This window comes from Elgaria multicarinata, chromosome 22 (genome assembly GCF_023053635.1).
Source record: "Elgaria multicarinata webbii isolate HBS135686 ecotype San Diego chromosome 22, rElgMul1.1.pri, whole genome shotgun sequence".
In the NCBI taxonomy this organism is placed as follows: Eukaryota; Metazoa; Chordata; class Lepidosauria; order Squamata; family Anguidae; genus Elgaria; species Elgaria multicarinata.
The window spans coordinates 12,852,966-12,873,166 of record NC_086192.1 but is presented as its reverse complement, the minus strand read 5'-3'; the positions used below and the strand labels follow the sequence as shown (position 1 = coordinate 12,873,166).

At 47.1% G+C, this 20,201-nt stretch overlaps 1 protein-coding gene across 1 annotated transcript in view; it reads right to left on the bottom strand.

Moving 5' to 3' along the window:
- ANKFY1 (ankyrin repeat and FYVE domain containing 1) overlaps positions 1 to 20,201 on the bottom strand; it is a 55,846-nt gene that overhangs the window by 8,082 nt on the left and 27,563 nt on the right. Inside the window, exons 9-19 of the mRNA XM_063146614.1 lie at positions 19,917 to 19,985; positions 17,209 to 17,408; positions 14,123 to 14,220; positions 12,914 to 13,139; positions 10,694 to 10,792; positions 9,164 to 9,317; positions 8,695 to 8,863; positions 7,192 to 7,310; positions 4,826 to 4,982; positions 3,683 to 3,883; positions 1,936 to 2,112 (exon numbers count right to left, since the gene is read on the bottom strand). Of these exons, the coding sequence (XP_063002684.1) occupies positions 1,936 to 2,112; positions 3,683 to 3,883; positions 4,826 to 4,982; positions 7,192 to 7,310; positions 8,695 to 8,863; positions 9,164 to 9,317; positions 10,694 to 10,792; positions 12,914 to 13,139; positions 14,123 to 14,220; positions 17,209 to 17,408; positions 19,917 to 19,985 (1,669 nt within the window). The remainder of the gene's footprint in view (positions 1 to 1,935; positions 2,113 to 3,682; positions 3,884 to 4,825; positions 4,983 to 7,191; positions 7,311 to 8,694; positions 8,864 to 9,163; positions 9,318 to 10,693; positions 10,793 to 12,913; positions 13,140 to 14,122; positions 14,221 to 17,208; positions 17,409 to 19,916; positions 19,986 to 20,201) is intronic.

The window sequence follows — 20,201 nt, the reverse complement described above, 5'->3', positions numbered from 1 at the left end:
AGAGCGGTACGACAATGGAACCAGTTCCCTAGGGAGGTTGTGGGCTCTCCCACACGAGAGGCCTTCAAGAGGCAGCTGGACAACCCTCTCTCAAGTATGCTTTAGGGTGGATTCCTGCATTGAGCAGGGGGTTGAACTCGAAGGCCTTAGAGGCCCCTTCCAACTCTACTAGTCTATGATTCTCTGTGACGTCTCAGTGACCTGGTTTGCATAACACTACAGCCACGGTGGGTTATCAGCCTTGTTTCTTTCAGGGTGGCTTGTCGTGACATCTGAATCCGACACTGTTTCCTCAGCATGGTTTGTTAACCGCACACGAGCCACACTGGAAGCCCCATGGCTTATTGTTGGGTTATTTAGGGTGGCTTGTTTTCAGAGTGCCTTGTTGTGACATGCAGACCCAGAACGGCTTGTGCATGGCTTGTCAGGAAAGGCTGCAGATCTGCCTGGCAAGAGCGGTGAAAAATCCCGTTGTTCCTATTGATCTCGTTAATATCCCTTCTCTATTTTGTCTTGAAATGACACTAATCATTTTACTCCTCCACCTCCTTTGATAGCAACATTTCCCCCCCACCCCTGCCTTTGGGAGATTTGCGTGAATTTTATTTATTTATTAACTTTCAGGGAGATTTGTGCAAATTTACCTAAAGTGCAGTTGTTGTTTTTTAAATAGTTTTTATTCTTTTCAAAATGTAAGCATACATCAATACAATGACAAAAAGACATAATATATAAAATTGAATAACCTTGTAACATTTTCTAATTTAATATTTTAACATAATCATAAAACATAAAGTGCACCCCACCCCCACCCCAGGATCTATTCCTGTTTCCAAAATCTCATTGTTTCTTCTGGAGGGAGTTTCCCACTCCCCTTAGATAGAACATATTCTAAGAACTGTTTCCATATTCCCTCAAAATCATTTATTTTTGTTATCCCACTTCTTACTTTTATATTACATGTTAATTTATCATTAATAGCAATATCCCATATCTCTATACCAATCTTCAACATGATAATCTCCTTGAACCTTCCTGTTCCTAGATATGATTAACCTTGCTGCTGTCAGCAAATTCATTATCAGTTCTGTTTCTTTATTGCAGTTTTACTAAATTTACTAAAGTGCAGTAACCACTGAGGTTGTGTTGCAAAGGCCCATGGGATATGTGCTGAGAGCAGGCGGGAGGAAGAACGGAGAAAGAAGTCAGGGCAAGCCGCAGATTTAGAACATTTCAAAGTGCTGGTATTAACATTTAAAGCCCTAAACGGCTTGGGGCCAGGCTATCTGAAAGAACGCCTCCTCCCGTATGTACCTGTCCGGACCCTAAGGTCATCCTCAGGGGTCCTTCTCCGTGAGCCCCTGCCAAAGGAAGTGGGCAGGTGGCTACCAGGAGGAGGGCCTTCTCTGCTGTGGCACCCCGGCTGTGGAATGAGCTCCCTAAGGAGGTTCGCTTCGCACCTACATTATATGCTTTTAGACGCCAGGTGAAGACCTTTTCATTCTCCCAACATTTTAACAATCTATAAATACATTTTAACTTGCTGCTTTAAATCTGTAATTTTGCATTGCTGCTGTATTTACCTGGTTGAGCTTTTATATTGTATTTTATATTATGGTTTTAATACTGTTGTTTTATACTTGATTTTGTTCTAACTTTATACTGTTAGTTTTACCCTACCCAGTGCCTGTTTGCATTCTCTTCCCCTCCTTATTGTTTCATTATGATTTTATTAGAATGTAAGCCTATGCGGCAGGGTCTTGCTATTTACTGTTCTACTCTGTACAGCACCATGTACATTGATGGTGCTATATAAATAAATAAATAAATAAATAATAATAATAATAATAATAATAACTTTGAATGGTTTTAATTTTTGTGAACCGCCCAGAGAGCTCCGACTAAAAAAAACCCTGTAAAGATTAATACACGTACCAGATTGCGCACTATGATCTCAGAGCCGGCCTGCACAGCGAGATGCAACGGAGTTAGCTTGGAGGCATCCTGGACCCTGGAATTTACGTTCGCCTGGACGCTGATCAAGAAGAGCACGCTCTCGATATCGGAGTTCTGAACAGCCACGTGGAGGAAATTCCGGCCTTTGTTATCCACCTAAAACAAGGGCCCAACCGAAAGAGAATTAATCTCCTACAGCAGTACTGACCAGGTTGTGAAGCCCAGTGGGCCACGTTCTTGGTGCAGACGTCAGTCAACTATCAAATACCAAGACGCTTAAGCGACCCCTTCTGTGACAGGAGAAGTCAATGCAGCCACACCACTGCAGAGTAAAAGTATCTGTGTGTGCCGGCATACACACACACACAGGATGACTTGCAGGAAACATGGACCATGGGAATATGTGGGGGATGAACTGAAGCACTAAAATGTCAATAGCTATTGGAACAATATTTCTATGCTTTCTCTTTCGCCCTTTCCAAGGAGCTCAGGGACACATCCATGGAGTCGCTGTTTTTATCCTCAGCACACAAATCTTGACGTAGTTTTGGCTGCTTGTGTGTGACTGGACCAGGGCTACACCTCGTGAATTCCGTGGCTGAATAGAAGTCCGAACGCACGTTTCCTCGGTCCCCACTCTAAGTCCACTACACCAGGGCCTTCAAGTAATCAAAACAGCAGTTGTACCACACAAGTGCTGAAGATTGAGGGGAGACATGAGAGCACTCTTCAAAGACTTGAAAGGTTGTCACACAGAGGAGGGCCAGGATCTCTTCTCGATCCTCCCAGAGTGCAGGACACGGAATAACGGGCTCAAGTGACAGGAAGCCAGATTCCGGCTGGGCATCAGGAAAAACTTCCTGACTGTTAGAGCAGTGCGACAATGGAATCAGTTACCTAGGGAGGTTGTGGGCTCTCCCACACTCGAGGCCTTCAAGAGGCAGCTGGACAACCCTCTGTCAGGGATGCTTTAGGGTGGATTCCTGCATTGAGCAGGGGGTTGGAATCGATGGCCTTGTAGGCCCCTTCCAACTCTGCTATTCTATGATTCTAATTTAGTTCTTTAGTACAGCGTGCTCAGAAACTAAATCCGGCGCTGGTGTGGTACAACTGCCACTCAAGTGCAAACCAAAAAGGCAGAAGTGAACAAGGAGAAGGCAGAAGGAGGGAAGCTCACACAAGCAGGACATGAGGGCAAGAGCACCATCCCACCCATGTTCCCCAGTAACTGGCGTACACAGACATACTGCCTCTGATACTAGAGGTTGCCCAGAGCCATCGGGACGGGTAGCCATCGATAGCCTTATCTTCCATGAAAACTACTAGCCTTGCTGACTAGGGCTCATGGGAGTTGTAGTCCAAAGCATCTGGAGGGGATTATGTTTGACTTAAACACACATGCAGACAAACAAGGCACCATTAAACGCGCGTTGCAAAATACCGATTTCTCAGAGCGGGCCCATCTGAAAAGCAGCAAAATCCATGGTTTCTTAAAATAGCATTCTATAGCCTCCGCGTAGAGGTCAGAGGGGACACCTCTGAGTTTAAGGGCCAGAGAGCAACACGAAGACCCATCCAGGTTAAGAGTTGTTTGGCAAGAGCTATTTCTCTCGATACCGGAGGTCCTCACGCTGTGCCAGACGATCACGGCAGAGGCCTGTGATACCTCAGCCGTGGGGCTGGCCACGTGGGAGCATGCAAAAGATGCCCAGGGGTCTCCCTGTACCTGCTCGGCGGCTCCCGGCTCCCGCTTCAAGATCGCCTCTGCAGCCTTGTTGTTCTTGTTCGTCATGGCACAGGCGAACGGGGTCATGCCCTGCCGGTCCCGCACATTGAGCTGGATCTCCGGGTGCGAGATCATCAGCTGGATAATGACGCCGTGCTGGTTGACAATGGCCACGTGGATCGGCGTTCTACCTTCCGCATCCTGCAAATACATTTTCAGGCCAATAAATTAGCAGCACAAAAGAAGTACGTGGCATACAGGCAGGAACAGCTTTTGAGCGCTGGGCTGAGAACAACAGAATGAAATTTAATGGGGATAAATGCCAAGTTCTACATCTAGGAAATAGAAACCAAAGGCACAGTTACAAGATGGGGGATACTTGGCTCAGCAATACTACAAACGAGAAGGATCTTGGAATTGTTGTAGATCGCAAGCTGAATATGAGCCAACAGTGCGATATGACTGCAAGAAAGGCAAATGCTATTTTGGGCTGCATTCATAGAAGTATAGCTTCCAAATCGCGTGAGGTACTGGCTCCCCTCTATTCGGCCCTGGTTAGGCCTCATCTAGAGTATTGCGTCCAGTTCTGGGCTCCACAATTCAAGAAGGACGCAGACAAGCTGAAGCGTGTTCAGAGGAGGGCAACCAGGAGGATCAGGGGTCTGGAAACAAAGCCCTATGAAGAGAGACTGAAAGAACTGGGCATGTTGAGCCTGGAGAAGAGAAGATTGAGGGGAGACATGAGAGCACTCTTCAAACACTTGAAAGGTTGTCACACAGAGGAGGGCCGGGATCTCTTCTTGATCTTCCCAGAGTGCAGGACACGAAATAATGGGCTCAAGTTAAAGGAAGCCAGATTCCAGCTGGACATCAGGAAAAACTTCCTGCCTATAAGAGCAGTACGACAATGGAATCACCTAGGGAGGTTGTGGGCCCTCCCACACTAGAGGCCTTCAAGAGGCAACTGGACAAGCATCTGTCGGGGATGCTTTCGGGTGGATTCCTGCCTTGAGCAGGGGGTTGGACTCGATGGCCTTGTAGGCCCCTTCCAACTCTGCTATTCTATGATTCTATAAAGGGGAAGTGAGGGAAGGAGGGGGCTGCCAGCACGTGCCAAGGCCTGGGAAGCGTTCCTTTCCATACCTGTGCGTTGACATTGGCGCCAAACTCCAGAAGGCACTGCACTGTTTCTTCGAGGCCCCAGCAAGCTGCCAAGTGCAACGGCGTCTGTCCGTCATGGGCTTCCTCATCGCCCTCACCGTTGGCGCCCGGCTGCCTCGGGCTGTTGACATCACAGCCACTAGGAAGAAAGCAGCAACGGTAGAGTCAATGGCAACGATTTAAAGCTCTGGGAATGCAAAGCAAGGAAAAATGGAAGCCGTCTGCAATGCCACCCTCTCACACACAAGGCTCTGATGCGCCCACCTCCCTCTGGCTAAGCACCACCACTTAAATACCCGAGGAAGGGGTAAAAAGAAAAGTAGAACCTTTCCCTTATAGCAGAGGGAAAAGGTTCGGAGATTTGGAAAAGGCTTTTCTGTGGCTATAGCTGGCTGGGGCATTCTGGGAGATGCAGTCCAACACATCTGGAGAGCCCCAGGTTGAGGAAGGCTGCAACAGAGCAGGAGACACAGCCAAACTGACACATGGTTTTAGGGTAGCAAAATAAAGAAAATGTTTATTGTTGTTTACGGTTCTTAGTTCCTTCGAATTCTATTCAAATCCTGCCTGTTCTTAAGAATACTGGTAGTAATAAATCTAATAATAACAATCCTTAGTCCTTATGATCTTATTTTCACTCACTCCTCACACAACTCCTGACAAGAAATCACTCAGCTAAACACATCCACCCTCCAAACCCAGTCACCAACTGAACCCCTCAAACCACTCAGATCCCCCCTTTATAGACTCCTCCCCCTTTCCACAGCATCACAAGCCACACCCACTCAGTCCAACATTCCGCACTCTCTAGACGTACTCACGCAGACATACCTAAGGAAATAGAAATGTGGGTAACGCCACACCGTCTTACACTGAATCAGACCAACTGCCCACCTAGATCCGTATTGGGTGAACTACCTGGAGACAACATGCAAAACATGTGAGCTACCATTGAGTGATGGTCCCTCTTTCCAAGGAAGGAAGGTATGTGTGACTCAAAAGGTCCACGGTCTTTGACCCAGTTGTGGATGTCATGGTGCCAACTCCAGTTGTTTAAGCCAGGAATTGTGGGAACGGGACTTAGATCCTAGCCCATGAACTTGGTCACTTCTGCTTTTAACCAACAGTTTAGTGCAGTTCAAACCCAGAAACTTTGGGTTGTTCATGGGTCATGAACAGAATTAACCCAACAATTGCTCATAGTTGGTTGTTCATAGAATCATAGAGTTGGAAGGGGCCTATAAGGCCATTGAGTCCAACCTCCTGCTCAATGCAGGAATCCACCCTAAAGCATCCCTGACAGATGGCTGTCCAGCTGCCTCCTGAATGCCTCTAGTGTGGGAGAGCCCACCACCTCCCTAGGTAACTGGTTCCATTGTCGTACTGCTCTAACAGTCAGGACGTTTTTCCTGATGTCCAGCTGGAATCTGGCTTCCTGTCACTTGAGCCCCTTATTCCATGTCCTGCACTCTTCAGTTGACTCTGGTTTGTTTAATCCATGAATAACCCAGAGTTTCCAAGTTCGGATGTCACAAAACAATCCAGGAACTGGCTTGTTGATTAAAAGCGGAAACGTCAAGCATGTGACTTGATGCCCTGTTCATCTTTCTAATTCCTGGGTTAAACAACTGAGGAATTGCCATGGTGACATCCAAACTAGCTCAACGGCTTGCTAATCAAGAGATTGGTTCTCTTGATTAGTGAAGGGAAGACATATTTCCTTTAGCCCACAAAAGGCTATGAACAAAATAGTGTTAACCGGTCATACAACGTTCAAATTCTCTGGCCAAAAGACTTGTTTCTCACGGCCATGATCAGGCCTGTTCCCCTTAGAGTGGGGGAAGGAGTTTCAGGTTATCAATTGGAATCAGATTCTGAAGCAGAAGAAACAGGACTGGAAACGTACCAGCCTACACAGGAAGTGGGAGAGGAAATTCTCCCAGGTTCTTCACTAGCCAGGGATGAATCTTCACCGTACTTTATCAGTGAAAATGTTAATCTGTGGGAACTCAGCAATCCTCGGGGTGGGGGTGGGACTTGCAGATTCAAATGGGCGGAGCTAAAAGGCAGTGAGAAGCAATCGATTCGGCTAGCTTCTCGCCAAAGCCTTCTTCAGAGGAATCCTCCCTGAAGTTAAAGGCACTCAGGGAAAAGGCCTTCCCTTTCGTTGAAAGGACAATCGCCTTGCTTAGTTAGCCAAGTTTTAGCCTAGAGGAACGCTCCTAGTGTTTAAACTCTCTTCAGGTGCGAAGAGATGTTGGTTGGCGGAATAAAGCTTTGTGGATTACTTGGCAGGCCTCTTTATTGTCTCGCACTGCAGCGGGAGGGCTTCGAAACACGAGACTCACCTGCGGACAAGGAAGCAGGAGACCTGTTCATTGTTCTCGTCAATGGCTCTGTGGAGCAAGGTCTGCAAACAGCCACTCGGTCCCGGGCCCCAGGATGTTGCATCGCAACCATGTCTTACCTGCAGGCGGAGAAGAGAAAGACTCAGAGGGAGGTGCTAGTATGCTCACTGACCTCAGTGGCAAGGAGTGCCTTCTACAAACTCCGGTTGGTGGCCCAGCTACGCCCCTATCTAGACAGGGATAACCTGGCTTCAGTTGTCCATGCTCTGGTAACCTCCAAGTTAGATTACTACAATGCACTCCAAGAGAGGCTCGGAGTGTGGCAATGAGGGACAGGGCCTTTTCAGCGGTGGCTCCCAGACTATGGAACGATCTCCCTGACGAGGCTCGCCTGGCACCAACGCTGCGATCTTTCCGGCGCCAGGTTAAGACTTTCCTCTTTGCCCAGGCATATGGCGGCACATCTTAATCACCCACGTTTAGGGTTTTTTTTAACGGTTTTTAATGCTTTATGTGTATATGTTCTATGTTTTAGAATTTTAAATTTTGTATACTTGTTTTTATCCCAATTTTAGAATTTCTGTAAACCGCCCAGAGAGCCCTGGCTATGGGAGCGGTATAGAAGTGCAATAAATAAATAAATAAATAAATAAATAAATAAAATGCTGCTCAACGCCTGCTGAATGCCTGGATTTTTATTTTTCTCATGGAGAAACACGACAAGCTTTCTCCTGAACCAGACGGCTTCCTTTTGTGTACGTGGGCCGTTCCACCTGTAAGGTTTCATTTGTTCGGTCTTGCTCTTCAGATACTGCAGATAGTAATATTTGCTACTGAACTCATCACTGGCCTGTTGTATTGGGAGCTCTAATGGGACTTCTCTGCTTGGTATCTTTCCCCTCTGGTTTTATGAAGCCTGTCTCTTTATCACGTTCTACGCTTCCGAAGTCGCTTCCGAAGTCGCGAAGATTCGGAAGCGACTGAACGAATAAACAACAAAAACACTTTTAAAAATACATGTTTCTTCGCTCCAGATTTACAATATTATTTAGCAAAATACTAAATACATCAGGAGGGGGTGAGAAGGAGAAAGAGCACAGGAGAAAGATTCCTCCTGTGGAATTCCCTGCCTCTGGAGGTCAACCTTGTACTCCTTTCGGCGCCTCCTGAAAACATCTTTATTCCAAGAAGCCTTTCTTTAACATGCAGCCTTGGATTACTGTTTTTGCTTCTTTTTAAATTTTGTTTTAACTGTTTTTATTTTCATTTTACCTTGTACACCGCTCCGAAATTTTTCAATGGGGAGTGGTATATAAATATTCTAAATAAATAAATAATGTTTTATGTATTTTATGTTTGCTGTTGTTCCCCACCTTGATCCAATCAGAGAGGCGGGTAAGAAATAAATAATAATAATAACAACAATTATTTCTAGAAGTCACTGGTCTAACGTGTTTGAAGAAAGACAGGAAAAGGGGAGACAGAAACAGGGACGGCTCTTACCAGAGTCGAGGCAATGTCTTCCAGGTTATTTTCAAGAGCGAGCCACAGCGGGGGATTCCCTTTGTCGTCTGGAACAGACATGTCGGCTCCCCTCGTGCAAATGGCATCGACCACGAGCGGAAGCTGGTTTTTGATGGCCAGTTGCAGCGCTGTCTCCCCATCCTGAGTCCTACAACGAGAGCATTGTGCTACAAGCAGGCAGACATCCCCGGCTGATGCATCATTACCAGTTACAAATGTGTTCGTAACACGACCGCGTGGCCCCTGGCTCGCGGACTCCCCGACTTTTTCCCCAATGTGGCAGTCCACGTGGCAGTTTTTAATATTCACTGTTTTTAACTTTTGTAAACTGCCCAGAGAGCTTCGGCTATGGGGCGGTATAAAAATGTAATAAATAATATGACTCCTGGTGGCCTCTGGGCTCCGTGTTCCTACAAATCTAAAGGTCTAAGCACGGTCTTCTTCTTACCTGATGCTGATATCAGCTTGGTGTTCCAGAAGGAAGAGCGCACTCTTGCTGTCTTGCCGTTGTATGGCCATGTGCAGCAGCGTCTGCCCGTCCGACATGGTGTCATTGATGGACGCCCCAGATCCGAGGAGCTGAGCTGCGATCGTGTGCATCCCTGGGGGTTGGGGGTGGGGAGGGGAGAATTGATTAGCTACTAACTTTTAGACAACTCTTATGTCTTAAAATCTCTTCACTGGCTGCCAGTTAGTTTCCAGGCGAAGCATATAGTGTTGGTTATCAGCTTTAAAGCCCTACATGGTTTGGGTCCAGGCTACCTGCGGGATCGCCTTCTCCCATATAATCCGCCCCGCACGCTCAGGTCCTCTGGGAAGAATTTACTTTAGCTAGCAAAAACTAGATGAACAACTATTCCCCAGAGGACCTTCTCTTCTGCCGCTCCCAGATTATGGAATGACCTGCCGGAGGGGACTCGTCAGCTTGACAGTCTTCTAGCATTCAAGAAAGCTATCAAGACTGATCTCTTCTGGCAAACCTATCCAGTAGAATTTGAGGATGCTTTTAGGATGTTTTTAACAGTGTATACTATGTTTTTAATCAGTATTTTTGTATTTTATACTTGCTGTTGTTCCCCGCCTCGATCCAATTGGAGACGCGGGTAAGAAATAAATTACATTATTATTATTATTATGTGAAGATGGCTCTGACTTCTCCCTTTTTCCACACGTGCTACAGATGGTATGGAAACGACTTAACACCATAAAGCCTCATTTAAACCCCATTCATTTCAGTGGGCAAGTCCAGCACCTTGTTTAGGGGTGCAATCCTATGCACGTTTAAATAGAAAAAGCCCTACAACCCTATGCATGTTGAAACAGTAAAAAGCCCTACAATCCTATGCACGTTTAAAAACAAAAAGTCCTACAATCCTATGCATGTTTAAACAATAAAAAGCCCTACAATCCTATGCATGTTTAAACAATAAAAGCCCTACAATCCTATGCATGTTTAAACAGTAAAAAGCCCTACAATCCTATGCATGTTTAGACAGAAAAAGGTCCTACGATCCTATGCACGTTTAAATAGAAAAAGTCCTACGATTCTATGCATGTTTAAACAGTAAAAAGCCCTACAATTCTATGCATGTTTAGACAGAAAAAGGTCCTATAATGCTATGCACGTTTAATAGAAAAAGTCCTACAATCCTATGCATGTTTAAACAGTAAAAAGTCCTACAATCCTATGCATGTTGAAACAGTAAAAAGCCCAAAAATCCTATGCATGTTTACAGAAAAAAGTCCTACAACACCCAGCATTCCCCAGCCAACCATGTTGGGAGTTGTAGGACTTTTTCTCTCTCTCTCTAAACATACATAGGGTTGTGCCCTTAATCTCTCCTTTTGAAATCAGTGGGATTTAAAAACGCTCAGCGTCGGCTGGATTGTGGCCTTAATTTTTAATTAGGCTTTTCTAGCTGGAGTCGCCTCCACCGTGCGCTTGTACGTTCCACAGGATTCATGTTCCAACGTTTACCTGTCCACAAGGCTAGTCCCAGGACAGTTTGGTCTCTGGAGTCCTTGAGGCTGAAGTCAGGGATGATCTGCAGATTATTGATGGCATGAAGAGCATTAGCTAAAAAGGAGAAGAAAAAAGGAAACCCCATTCGCATTTAATATACGATATTTTAAGCCTTAAGTCGTTGCTTTCGCTGTGAAGTACCAGACTGAGAAATGCTCAGGACGCCACCTTGCCCTTCCGCTTCAACAATTTAAACGTCTGGGATTTACGGAGACAGTATTTTGGGTTGGGGCTCAGAGGCAGGACGCCTGCTTTGCATGCAGAAACTTTCGGGTTCAAACCCCGGCATCTCCAGTTAAAAAAAGCATCAGGTAGCAGGTGACGTGTAAGTCCTCTTCCTCTGTGTTAGAGCAGACAGCGCAGGACAGGACTGACCCGTGGCCCAGCTCTGCATGAAGCAGCTACAAACACCCATAAGGGATTTTTTTTTAAAAAAAAATCTGCAGTAAACTCAAAGTGGCGTAGCAGATTTTTAAATTCATTCCAATTTGTCAAGAGTGATTAAGGAAAAATCACCCAACTCAGGAAGGGGGGGGGGGTGTTCACACCCTCTCACTATGGATTCTGGCTAAAAAAACAGGGCACTCATTGACTCTCTTTTCCGGAACAGGGGATCAGATTTTGTGGGTGAACAATTGATCAGAAAGCGACGGGAGGATGTGCTTTAAGTAAAATTAAATCTGTATAGTTCCTCTTTCCCAACCCCCTTAAAACTTTCCTCCTTGACACTTGGTTTGCACGTAACGGCAACCCAGAGCATGGGTTGTTATTGAATCATGGGATGTCGTTACATGCGAACCCTGCATGATGGTTTAACTCTGGGTTGTGAGAGTTAACCCAGCCACAAACCACAGGCTCTTCCTGGGCTGTTCGTGGATAACAACCCATAGTGAAATCATTCTGCAGGGTTCACACATAATGACAGCCCATGATTTAATACCAACCCACGATTCAATCCATACTGTGGATTGTTGTTACGTGCGAACCAGTCTCTGCACCTGGGCATCACCTGCTTCAGTCCTGCCTCCTGCCCCACATGTACAGAGTGGGTTCGCAGTCTTGCTAGTAGGGTTCTCCAGATAGCATGGATCTCAGATGCCGCTCTGGTGGAAACTGGGGTCTCCTTTCAGTTTCCAAGTCTTCCCAGATCTCCTTTGCTCTCTCTCTCTCTCTCTCTCTCTCTCTCTCATGAACATAGAAAGCCAAGAAAACTGCCTCCTAGCAGACTCAGGCTCCCAAGCACAGAACCATCTCACACACCCCCAGCTGCAACAACTTTTGGGGACTGGGAGCTTAAGAGGCAGGCTCCTTTGGGGGTGTTGCGTATTTTAAACTTTTTTTTTCTTTTTTTCACATTTCTTTTCCTATGTTTTAAAATGTATGTTTTAAACTTTGTAATACCGCCTTGAGGCCCAGTATTGGGCAAAAGGCGGAATACAAATAAATACAAATAAATAAATAAATAAATAAATAAGATCTCACTTTGCAACGTCTTCCTTTCGACCATTTCCCTCAACTTTCTCCCCAGACTTTCCTTATGTTTCAAGTGCCGTATTTCTTCGATTCTAAGACGCACTTTCCCCCCTAAATAAAGAGCTCTGAAAATAGACTGCATCTTAGAATCGATGGCGTCTTAGAATCGAAGCAATACGGTAAGAGGAAAAGAGGAAGCTCCTGCAGCAGCCATGAGCCATGCGAGCGAGGAGCTGGTTGGGTAAGCGCCTGGTTTTTTGTTATCATAAGTCCCATCGATTTCCATGGGACTTACTCGTGTGTCGTCGTCCCCTGGTGCAGAGACAAGTAAAGAGCGGGACTGGAGAGTTAAGTTTACTCTTTGTTTCAACGCCCCCCCCTTCTTCCCGCGCAAACGGCAGTTTCTTCTCTCACAGAGGGAAAAAAGAAAAGGACACAACCATTAGAAGAAAGCACGGAGGGGTGGGGAGGAGGTTGGCTGGGCGGTGAGGGAAGTATTTCTTTGATTCTAAGATGCCCCTTTTCCCCCAAATTAACATCTCTAAAAATGGGGTGTGCCTTAGAATCGATGGCGTCTTAGAATCGAAGAAATACGGTAGACCCCTTCCCGCTCCCCATTCTTCTACTCCTCGGTGCCACCGGTTCCAATCCCACCTCTCCACACTGGCAACTCCCTACATAAGGCTCACCCGCCCCTCTTACCTTTTTGCTCCAGTATGACAGATACCACATCTGGGTGGTTATAAGCTATAGCCATGTGAAGAGGACTTTGTAGGCTGACATTATCTGCTGTGCTAGGTGCCGCGGCCCCTTTCTGGGCGGGCCCGGCTTTCTCCGTCTGGATGTTAGGGTTGGCTCCTTGCTGCAGCAATTCTGCTGTGAGATTGGCCAGACCGTGCCGACAGGCTGTGTGCAGTGGTGTTTCTCCCTTTAAAAGAAAAGTTTGGGAAACTTTAAAAAAAAATAGCCGGGGTGGGAGAAAAGAAATAAAAAGGTTCCAGAATCGGACTTTAAATGTGGCCTCTAGGAAGCTGGGGAAATGACTTCAATGGAGTTGTCCCCAGGGTGACGGGTCTCCTTCGGGTGGAAGTGGAGGCTCACGTGACGAAATGCCCTTCTATCATCCCTCCACACAGAAAGCTAGCATAGCAGGGAGAAAAAAGACTCTGCCCTGCGTCAGAAGTGTAGGGCTCACTCACGGCCCGGAGGCTCAAGAGATCCATTTCGGGTAGCGCAAGGTACCATGTTGGGGGAGTTTTCTAGACAAGGAAAGGGAAGGAAAGGCATCTCTCGTTCAAGCACTGAGTCATTACTGACTCTTGGAGGGACGCCTGCTTTCGCTGACGTTTTCTTGGCAGACTTTGTAGCGGGGTGGTTTGCCATGGCCTTCCCCAGTCGCGGTTGCCTTTCCCCCAGCTAGCTGGGTCCTCATTTTACCGACCTCGGAAGGATGGAAGGCTGAGTCGACCTGAGCCGGCTGCCTGAGAACCAGCTTCCGCTGGGATCAAACTCAGGCCGTGGAGAGAGTTTCGGCTGCAGTAACTGCCGCTTGTCACTCTGTGCCACATGAGGCTCTTTACTGGGAGAATCCACTAAAATAAGGATCTCCTGGTGCACTCATTAGCTTTTTTCTACGGCGAGAGGAACAGTGGGTAAAACATGGCAACTAAGCCCATTAATTTCAATGGGTCTACTCTGTGTAGGAGTAGCATTGGCTACTTACCTTTGACCTCATCTCTGGCTCACTCCAGGTAGAATATGAACTGGCCTGAACTACCCGCATTGCAAAAACAACACATTCTATCATTTCAGTCTGCAGTGAGCATTTTCAGTTTCGCTTCACCTCCCTCCATTCGCAGACAGATCTAACGGAGTATTATTTAATCCAACGTTTCCTTTCTTTTTACCTACCCATTTATTCCTGTGGTTAACTTTGGCCCCGTGAGTGGCCAGGAAGAGAGCAGCAGCCTCGTTTCCTGACCCAGCCGCTCTCTGAAGCAAGCAGTTCCCTAAAAGCGACAAGAAAACACACACACACACACACTGGAGAGTTAGGGCAGGAGTCAATATTTCAACCACCATCTCACATCAGATGTCCTAATCCAAGACTCAAAAGGTGACACCAGAATTGGCATTGAGGCCGCAGGGTCTTGCTATTTACTGTTTTACGCTGTACAGCACCATGTACATTGATGGTGCTATATAAATAAATAATAATAATAATAATAATAATAAATAAATAATAATTTAAACTTTGCTGTTTTAATTCTGTATTTTAATCCTATATCAATTTCTGCTGCGTGGTTTTATCCTGGTTGTGCTTTTTATATTGCATTTTGTATTTGGGTTTTTAGATGGTTGGTTGTTTTACTATGTTCTTCATGGTTTTAATTTTTGCGAACCGCTCAGAGAGCTTCGGCTACTGGGCGGTATAAAAATGTAATAAATAAAATAAAACAAACATTTTCTTTAATTTGCTACCACAAAACCACGAGTCAGTTTGGCTGTGTCTCCTGCTCTACGGGTTCATAAATAAACACTTTACATTAAACCTTCAGCCCGCTATATTCACAGAAGAGCCTTGTCCAAATCCCCTTACCTTTCCCCTCTGCTATAAGGGAAAGGTTATACTTTTCTTTTTACCCCTTCCTCGGGTATTTAAGTGGTGGTGCTTAGCCTGAGGGAGGTGTGTGCATCAAAGCCTGGTGTATGAGATGGTAGCATTGCGCTAAGTTTTCGAAGGATTTTAAGCAGAACTGCACAAAAGACTTTGGGGGGGGAGGTGTATTGCCATAACTCCTCCCTCACATCCAAAATAATAAAAAATGATTTCACGATTGAGCACTGCAAGGTATTACAAAGGATCATGTGCTGCTATCGTCCTACCCCAGGAGCCAAAACCTTTAAGAAGTTTGCCCAGATATTTTAGGAACAGCTTGGGGTGTTCACATGCAGGCCCGGTGCTGCCATAGAGGCAACTCAGGCGGCCGCCTAGAGCACCAAGCAAACGAGGGCGCCAAACAGCGTACCCAGAAGCTGCTCTCCTAGAGCGGCTTCTGGGTGTGCTGTTCCAAAGCCGCTGCCCCAGCCTCTGCACAACCCCAGCGTCCTGGCTCCTTCGAAGCCAGGATGCTGAGGTTGGAGGCGGAGGCTTCAGTACGGCGCACCAGGAAGCCACTTCCAGGCGCGCCGCTTCAAAGCCTCTGCCCCGCCCCCCCAACCCCAGCGTCCTGGCTTCAAAGCTGGGAGCGGGAGGGAGCGGGCGGTGAGTGGGCGAGCAAGGGGGGAGCCGTAGCGGTGAGCGAGCGAGCGGGGGTGTCGGGCGAGCGATGGGGGGAGCTGGAGCGTGTGAGCAAGGGGGGAGCCGGAGCGGCGAGCGGGCAGGAGCGGCGGGCGAGCAGGAGGGGGGAGCAGTGAGTGAGCGAGCGAGCGGATGGGCAGGCGAGTGAGAGGGCGGTGAGTGAGCGAGCGGGGGGGGGGGGGCGGCTTCAGAATGCCTAGGGCGCAATATAGTTGGCGCCGGCCCTGTTCACATGTCACACTAACCAATGATGGGGGACAAGGTTAGGGTGTAAGCTGTTTGTCAAACAACCTACCATGTTCTCATCAGATGATCAGATAAACAAGCAATACAGAGTTATTTATTTCCCCCCTGCAGTCCTCCTGCCCAGGCCGGGGTGGGTAGGGTGTCCCAGCTTCTTCTGTGGTGGAAATCATATCCTGCTGTCCCTTGTGCTCCTGCTACTTCAGCAGCCGGTCTCCGTTCGGTCTCCGCTTCGCGCTAGGGGCATTCTAGTGACGTGATGGTTTTTTTTTCTTTTTTTTTTTACATATACACTGAATGATATCCGATGTTTTATTCAATATTGGTTTTATGCTGCCTCTGCGCTCTGAGAGGCTTAGCTGTTGTAATCTGCTGCTTTTATTATGGTCAAAGCCGTGGTTTAAGCGGTTTCCTGAACGCAGCCCAGCTTTCTGGCTTGACCACCATGGTTAAAGTCATGGTTTAAGGCGTCTTCTGAACGAGCCCAATGAAAAGCAGATCGACAAGCCTGCCTATCTCGGAAGCCTTCATGGCTTCACTCTGAGCCTTCCGAGGAACGTGCAAATGGGGCAGGGGCACCTTCTCTTCTGCTGCTCCCAGACTGTGGTACGGCCTGCCGGAGGAGATTCGTCAACTTGACCGTCTTTTAGAATTTAAAAAAGCAGTAAAGACTGATCTATTCCGGCAGGCCTATCCAATGAAATTTTAGAATGTTTTAAGGAAGTTTTAATCATGTATGCTATGTTTTTAATCAGTTTTTAAAGTGTTTTATATTCATTGTTGTTCCCTGCCTCAATCCAAGTGGAGAGACGGGTAAGAATAATAATTATTATTATTATTATTATTATTATTACACACAGAGGAAGCACCTCCCAGAAGCCAAAATCAGAGCCTGCTTCAGTTGGAAACCGCCCCCCGCCCCCCCCGGGGCTAACTGCCATCTTCACCCTGTGGGGAAGAAGATGCAAGGGAGACTGGCACAGGCAGGCACCATCAGAGCTTGCTTCAGTTGGACCCCCCCCCCCCACAGGGCTAACATCTTCACCTTGTGGGGAAGAAGGAGCTGTTGGTTTGCCCCTCCATTGGGAGATGAGAGGACGGAGCAGGGCCTTCCCACCAGCCTAAGCAGTCTCCTTAATTTCTTTTTATTTTCTCCCTCTTCCCTCCCCATCCCATTTTCCTTGTGTGTCATGTCTTTTTTAGAATGTAAGCCTGAGGGTAGGGACTGTCTTCTTTATTGATCCATTGTAAGCCGCTCTAAGAGCCTTTTGGCTGAGGTGCGGGATAAAAATACTCTAAATAGATAAATAAATAAAATAAAATGGATGCCAGGTAAAGGCTTCTTGCCTCCCAGCCACGAAGGCGAGGCAAACCAACCCTTTCCCTCAGTTTCCTGCAAGCAGCAGACTCTACCTGCCAGCACCACCACTCTCTCTTTCTCTCTCTCTCTCACCTGTCACTGTATCGGGAGCATCTGTATTGCTGCCTCGCTGGATGAGCCTGGCGGCAAAGCTGTTCTCATCAAAAGAGGTGCCGTTCTCCACGGGCACATCCTCGAAGGGGTTGACGGACTGGTCGGAAGACACAGTGATATACTGGACGGCAAGCCACAGGGCGGTACTCCCTTCGTGATCCTTCAGCTCCAGATCAAGTCTAACAAGAACAATGACAAGCGCCTCATGTCCCAACAACACTCTGAAAGCACGGATCTATGTCTGGACTTTGGGGTCCAAATCAGCCCTTTGGGTATTAAGCAGCTACCTGAATTTCACCTGTTTGCACAGTGGGCTTTCAACAGCGACATTCCGCATTTTCTACCTCTGCAGAGAAGGTACTCAAATGGTTACTAGCATAATTTCATAGAATCATAGAACAGTAGAGTTGGAAGGGGCCTATAAGGCCATTGAGTCCAACCCCCTGCTCAAGGCAGGAATCCACCCTAAAGCATCCCTGACAGAGGGCTTTCCAGCTGCTTCTTGAAGGCCTTGAGTGTGGGAGAGCCCACCACCTCCCTAGGTAATTGGTTCCGTTGTCGTACTGCTCTAACAGTCAGGAAGTTTGACTGTTAGAGCAGTACAAACTGGGCAGAAAGAACTGGGCATGTTTAGCCTGGAGAAGAGAAGAGTGAGGGGAGACATGATAGCACTCTTCAAATCCTTGAAAGGTTGTCACACAGAGGAGGGCTAGGATCTCTTCTCGATCCTCCCAGAGTGCAGGACACGGAATAACGGGCTCAAGTTAAAGGAAGCCAGATTCCAGCTGGACATCAGGAAAAACTTCCTGACTGTTAGAGCAGTACGACAATGGAATCAGTTGCCTGGTGAGGTTGTGGGCTCTCCCACACTAGAGGCCTTCAAGAGGCAGCTGGACAACCCTCTGTCAGGGATGCTTTAGGGTGGATTCCTGCATTGAGCAGGGGGTTGGACTCGATGGCCTTGTAGGCCCCTTCCAACTCTGCTATTCTATGATTCTATGACATTTTTCCTGATTTCAACTATTAGTAACTTGAATCATTTGGGATATTTTAGTATTGGGGGAAAAACTAATACTGTTGCGAACCGCCCAGAGAGCCCTGGCTATTGAGCGGTATAGAAATGTAAGAAATAAATAAATAAAGTTTGGGTTACCAATGTAACAGTCCAATGGTGCCCAAGGATTTCGCTATGCCTTTCACCTTCGAAAAAGATCATGCAGGGCTCAGTTGCGCTCCGTTAACAATGCAGCAGCCACTGTTTTTTTGCTCTGCAAACCTAAGCCTAACTTTAAAAGTACGACCCACAAAAGCTTGCTTCCAGCCTTTAAATACCCTAATAGTCCCAAAATGAGGCATCACCTTAGTTGTTCTATTTTTCTCATTGCTGTGCAGAAAATTGTTCCCTTAGGCTGTAATCTCATAGCCTTGCAGTTGGGAGTAAACCCCACTGAACTCAGTGGGAATACTTCTGAGGATATATGCACAGGATGGCACGGTTAATATTTTAATTCCTTGCTCTCTTCTGCCTCTTCGTTGCCTTTTGCCACCACGGAGAGACTTCCCCAAGCCCAGTGTTCTAGCCAACACCCCCCCTTGCAGCTGGGAGTAGCTCAAGTGACTGCGAAGAACCACCCAACTGTCTCCAGCAAAAGAGACTGGCTATAAGATAAGCAATTTAGAAGAAGAGAGTTAGAACATCAGAAGAGCCCTGATGCTGGATCAGACCAAGGGTCCATCTAGTCCAGCACTCTGCTCACAAAGTGGCCCACCAGTGGTCAGCCAAGGACCCACAAGCAGGACATGGTGCAACAGCACCCTCCCACCCATGTTCCCCAGCAACTGGTGCACACAGGCTTATTGCCTCGAATACTGAAGATAGAACACAACCATCAGATCTCACACCAATCAGTTGCATGGGATGACTCCATTGGGTTCTAGTATTTTGAGAGAGGGAGAAAAATGTCTCCCCGTCCACATTCTCCACACCATGCATAATTTCATCCACCTCTATCATGTCTCCCCTTAGCCTCTTCTTCTCCAAGCTAAACAATCCCAGCTGTTGTCACCTTCCCTCATAGGGGAGATGCTCCATCCCCTTCATCATTTGAGTTGCCCTTTTCTGCACTTCCTCCAGCTCTGTAATATCCTTTTATAGGTGTGGTGACCAGAACTGTACACAGTACTCTTAAGTGTGGTCGCACCATAGATTTGTATAAGGGCAGTATGATACCGGCCGTTTTATTCTCAATTCCTTTTCTTATAATGCCTAACATGGCGTTTGCCTTCTTTACAGCGGCCGCACACTGGGTGGACATCTTCATCAAGCTGTCTACCACAATCCCAAGATCTCTTTCTTGTTCGGTCACCGCCAGCTCAGATCCCATTAGGTTGGGGTTTTTTGCCCCAATGTGCATCACCTTACACTTGCTTACGTTGAACCGCATCTGCCATTTGGGTGCCCACTCTCCCAGATTGGTGAGTTGGCAGCCAAAATCACCTGCGACAAGGAGATTAACAGCCTAGGAATCCCTAGTTCAATTTCAGGAAAGCACAGAGCGTCCCAGACACTCTCTTAACATAACAAAAGGTTGACTAGGACATTGCTTCCCTTACTTAAACCCGTCCCCCTTACTTAAAACACCAACCCAATAGATTGTGTCATATTTAGCTAGCTTGCACAGACTTACTGCTTGCATTGAAGTAGCTGGCTGAATACTTGGTCATTTCTCACAACGATGGAAGCATGCAGAGGAGTTCTAGAAAGAGAGGGAGGGGGAAAAGTGTATGAGAGGGAGGACACCTCCATTAAGGTACAAGGACTTCCGAAGACCTGGCAGCAAGACCTCCTCCTTATTAGGGGGCCGTTCACACAACCTGCTTACCCATACTCGGTGGTCAAGTGTGGGTTGTTGTTGAACTGTGGGTCAGCGTGTTGTCGGAAACCAGGACACTTTCTGCAGGGTGGCTTGTTA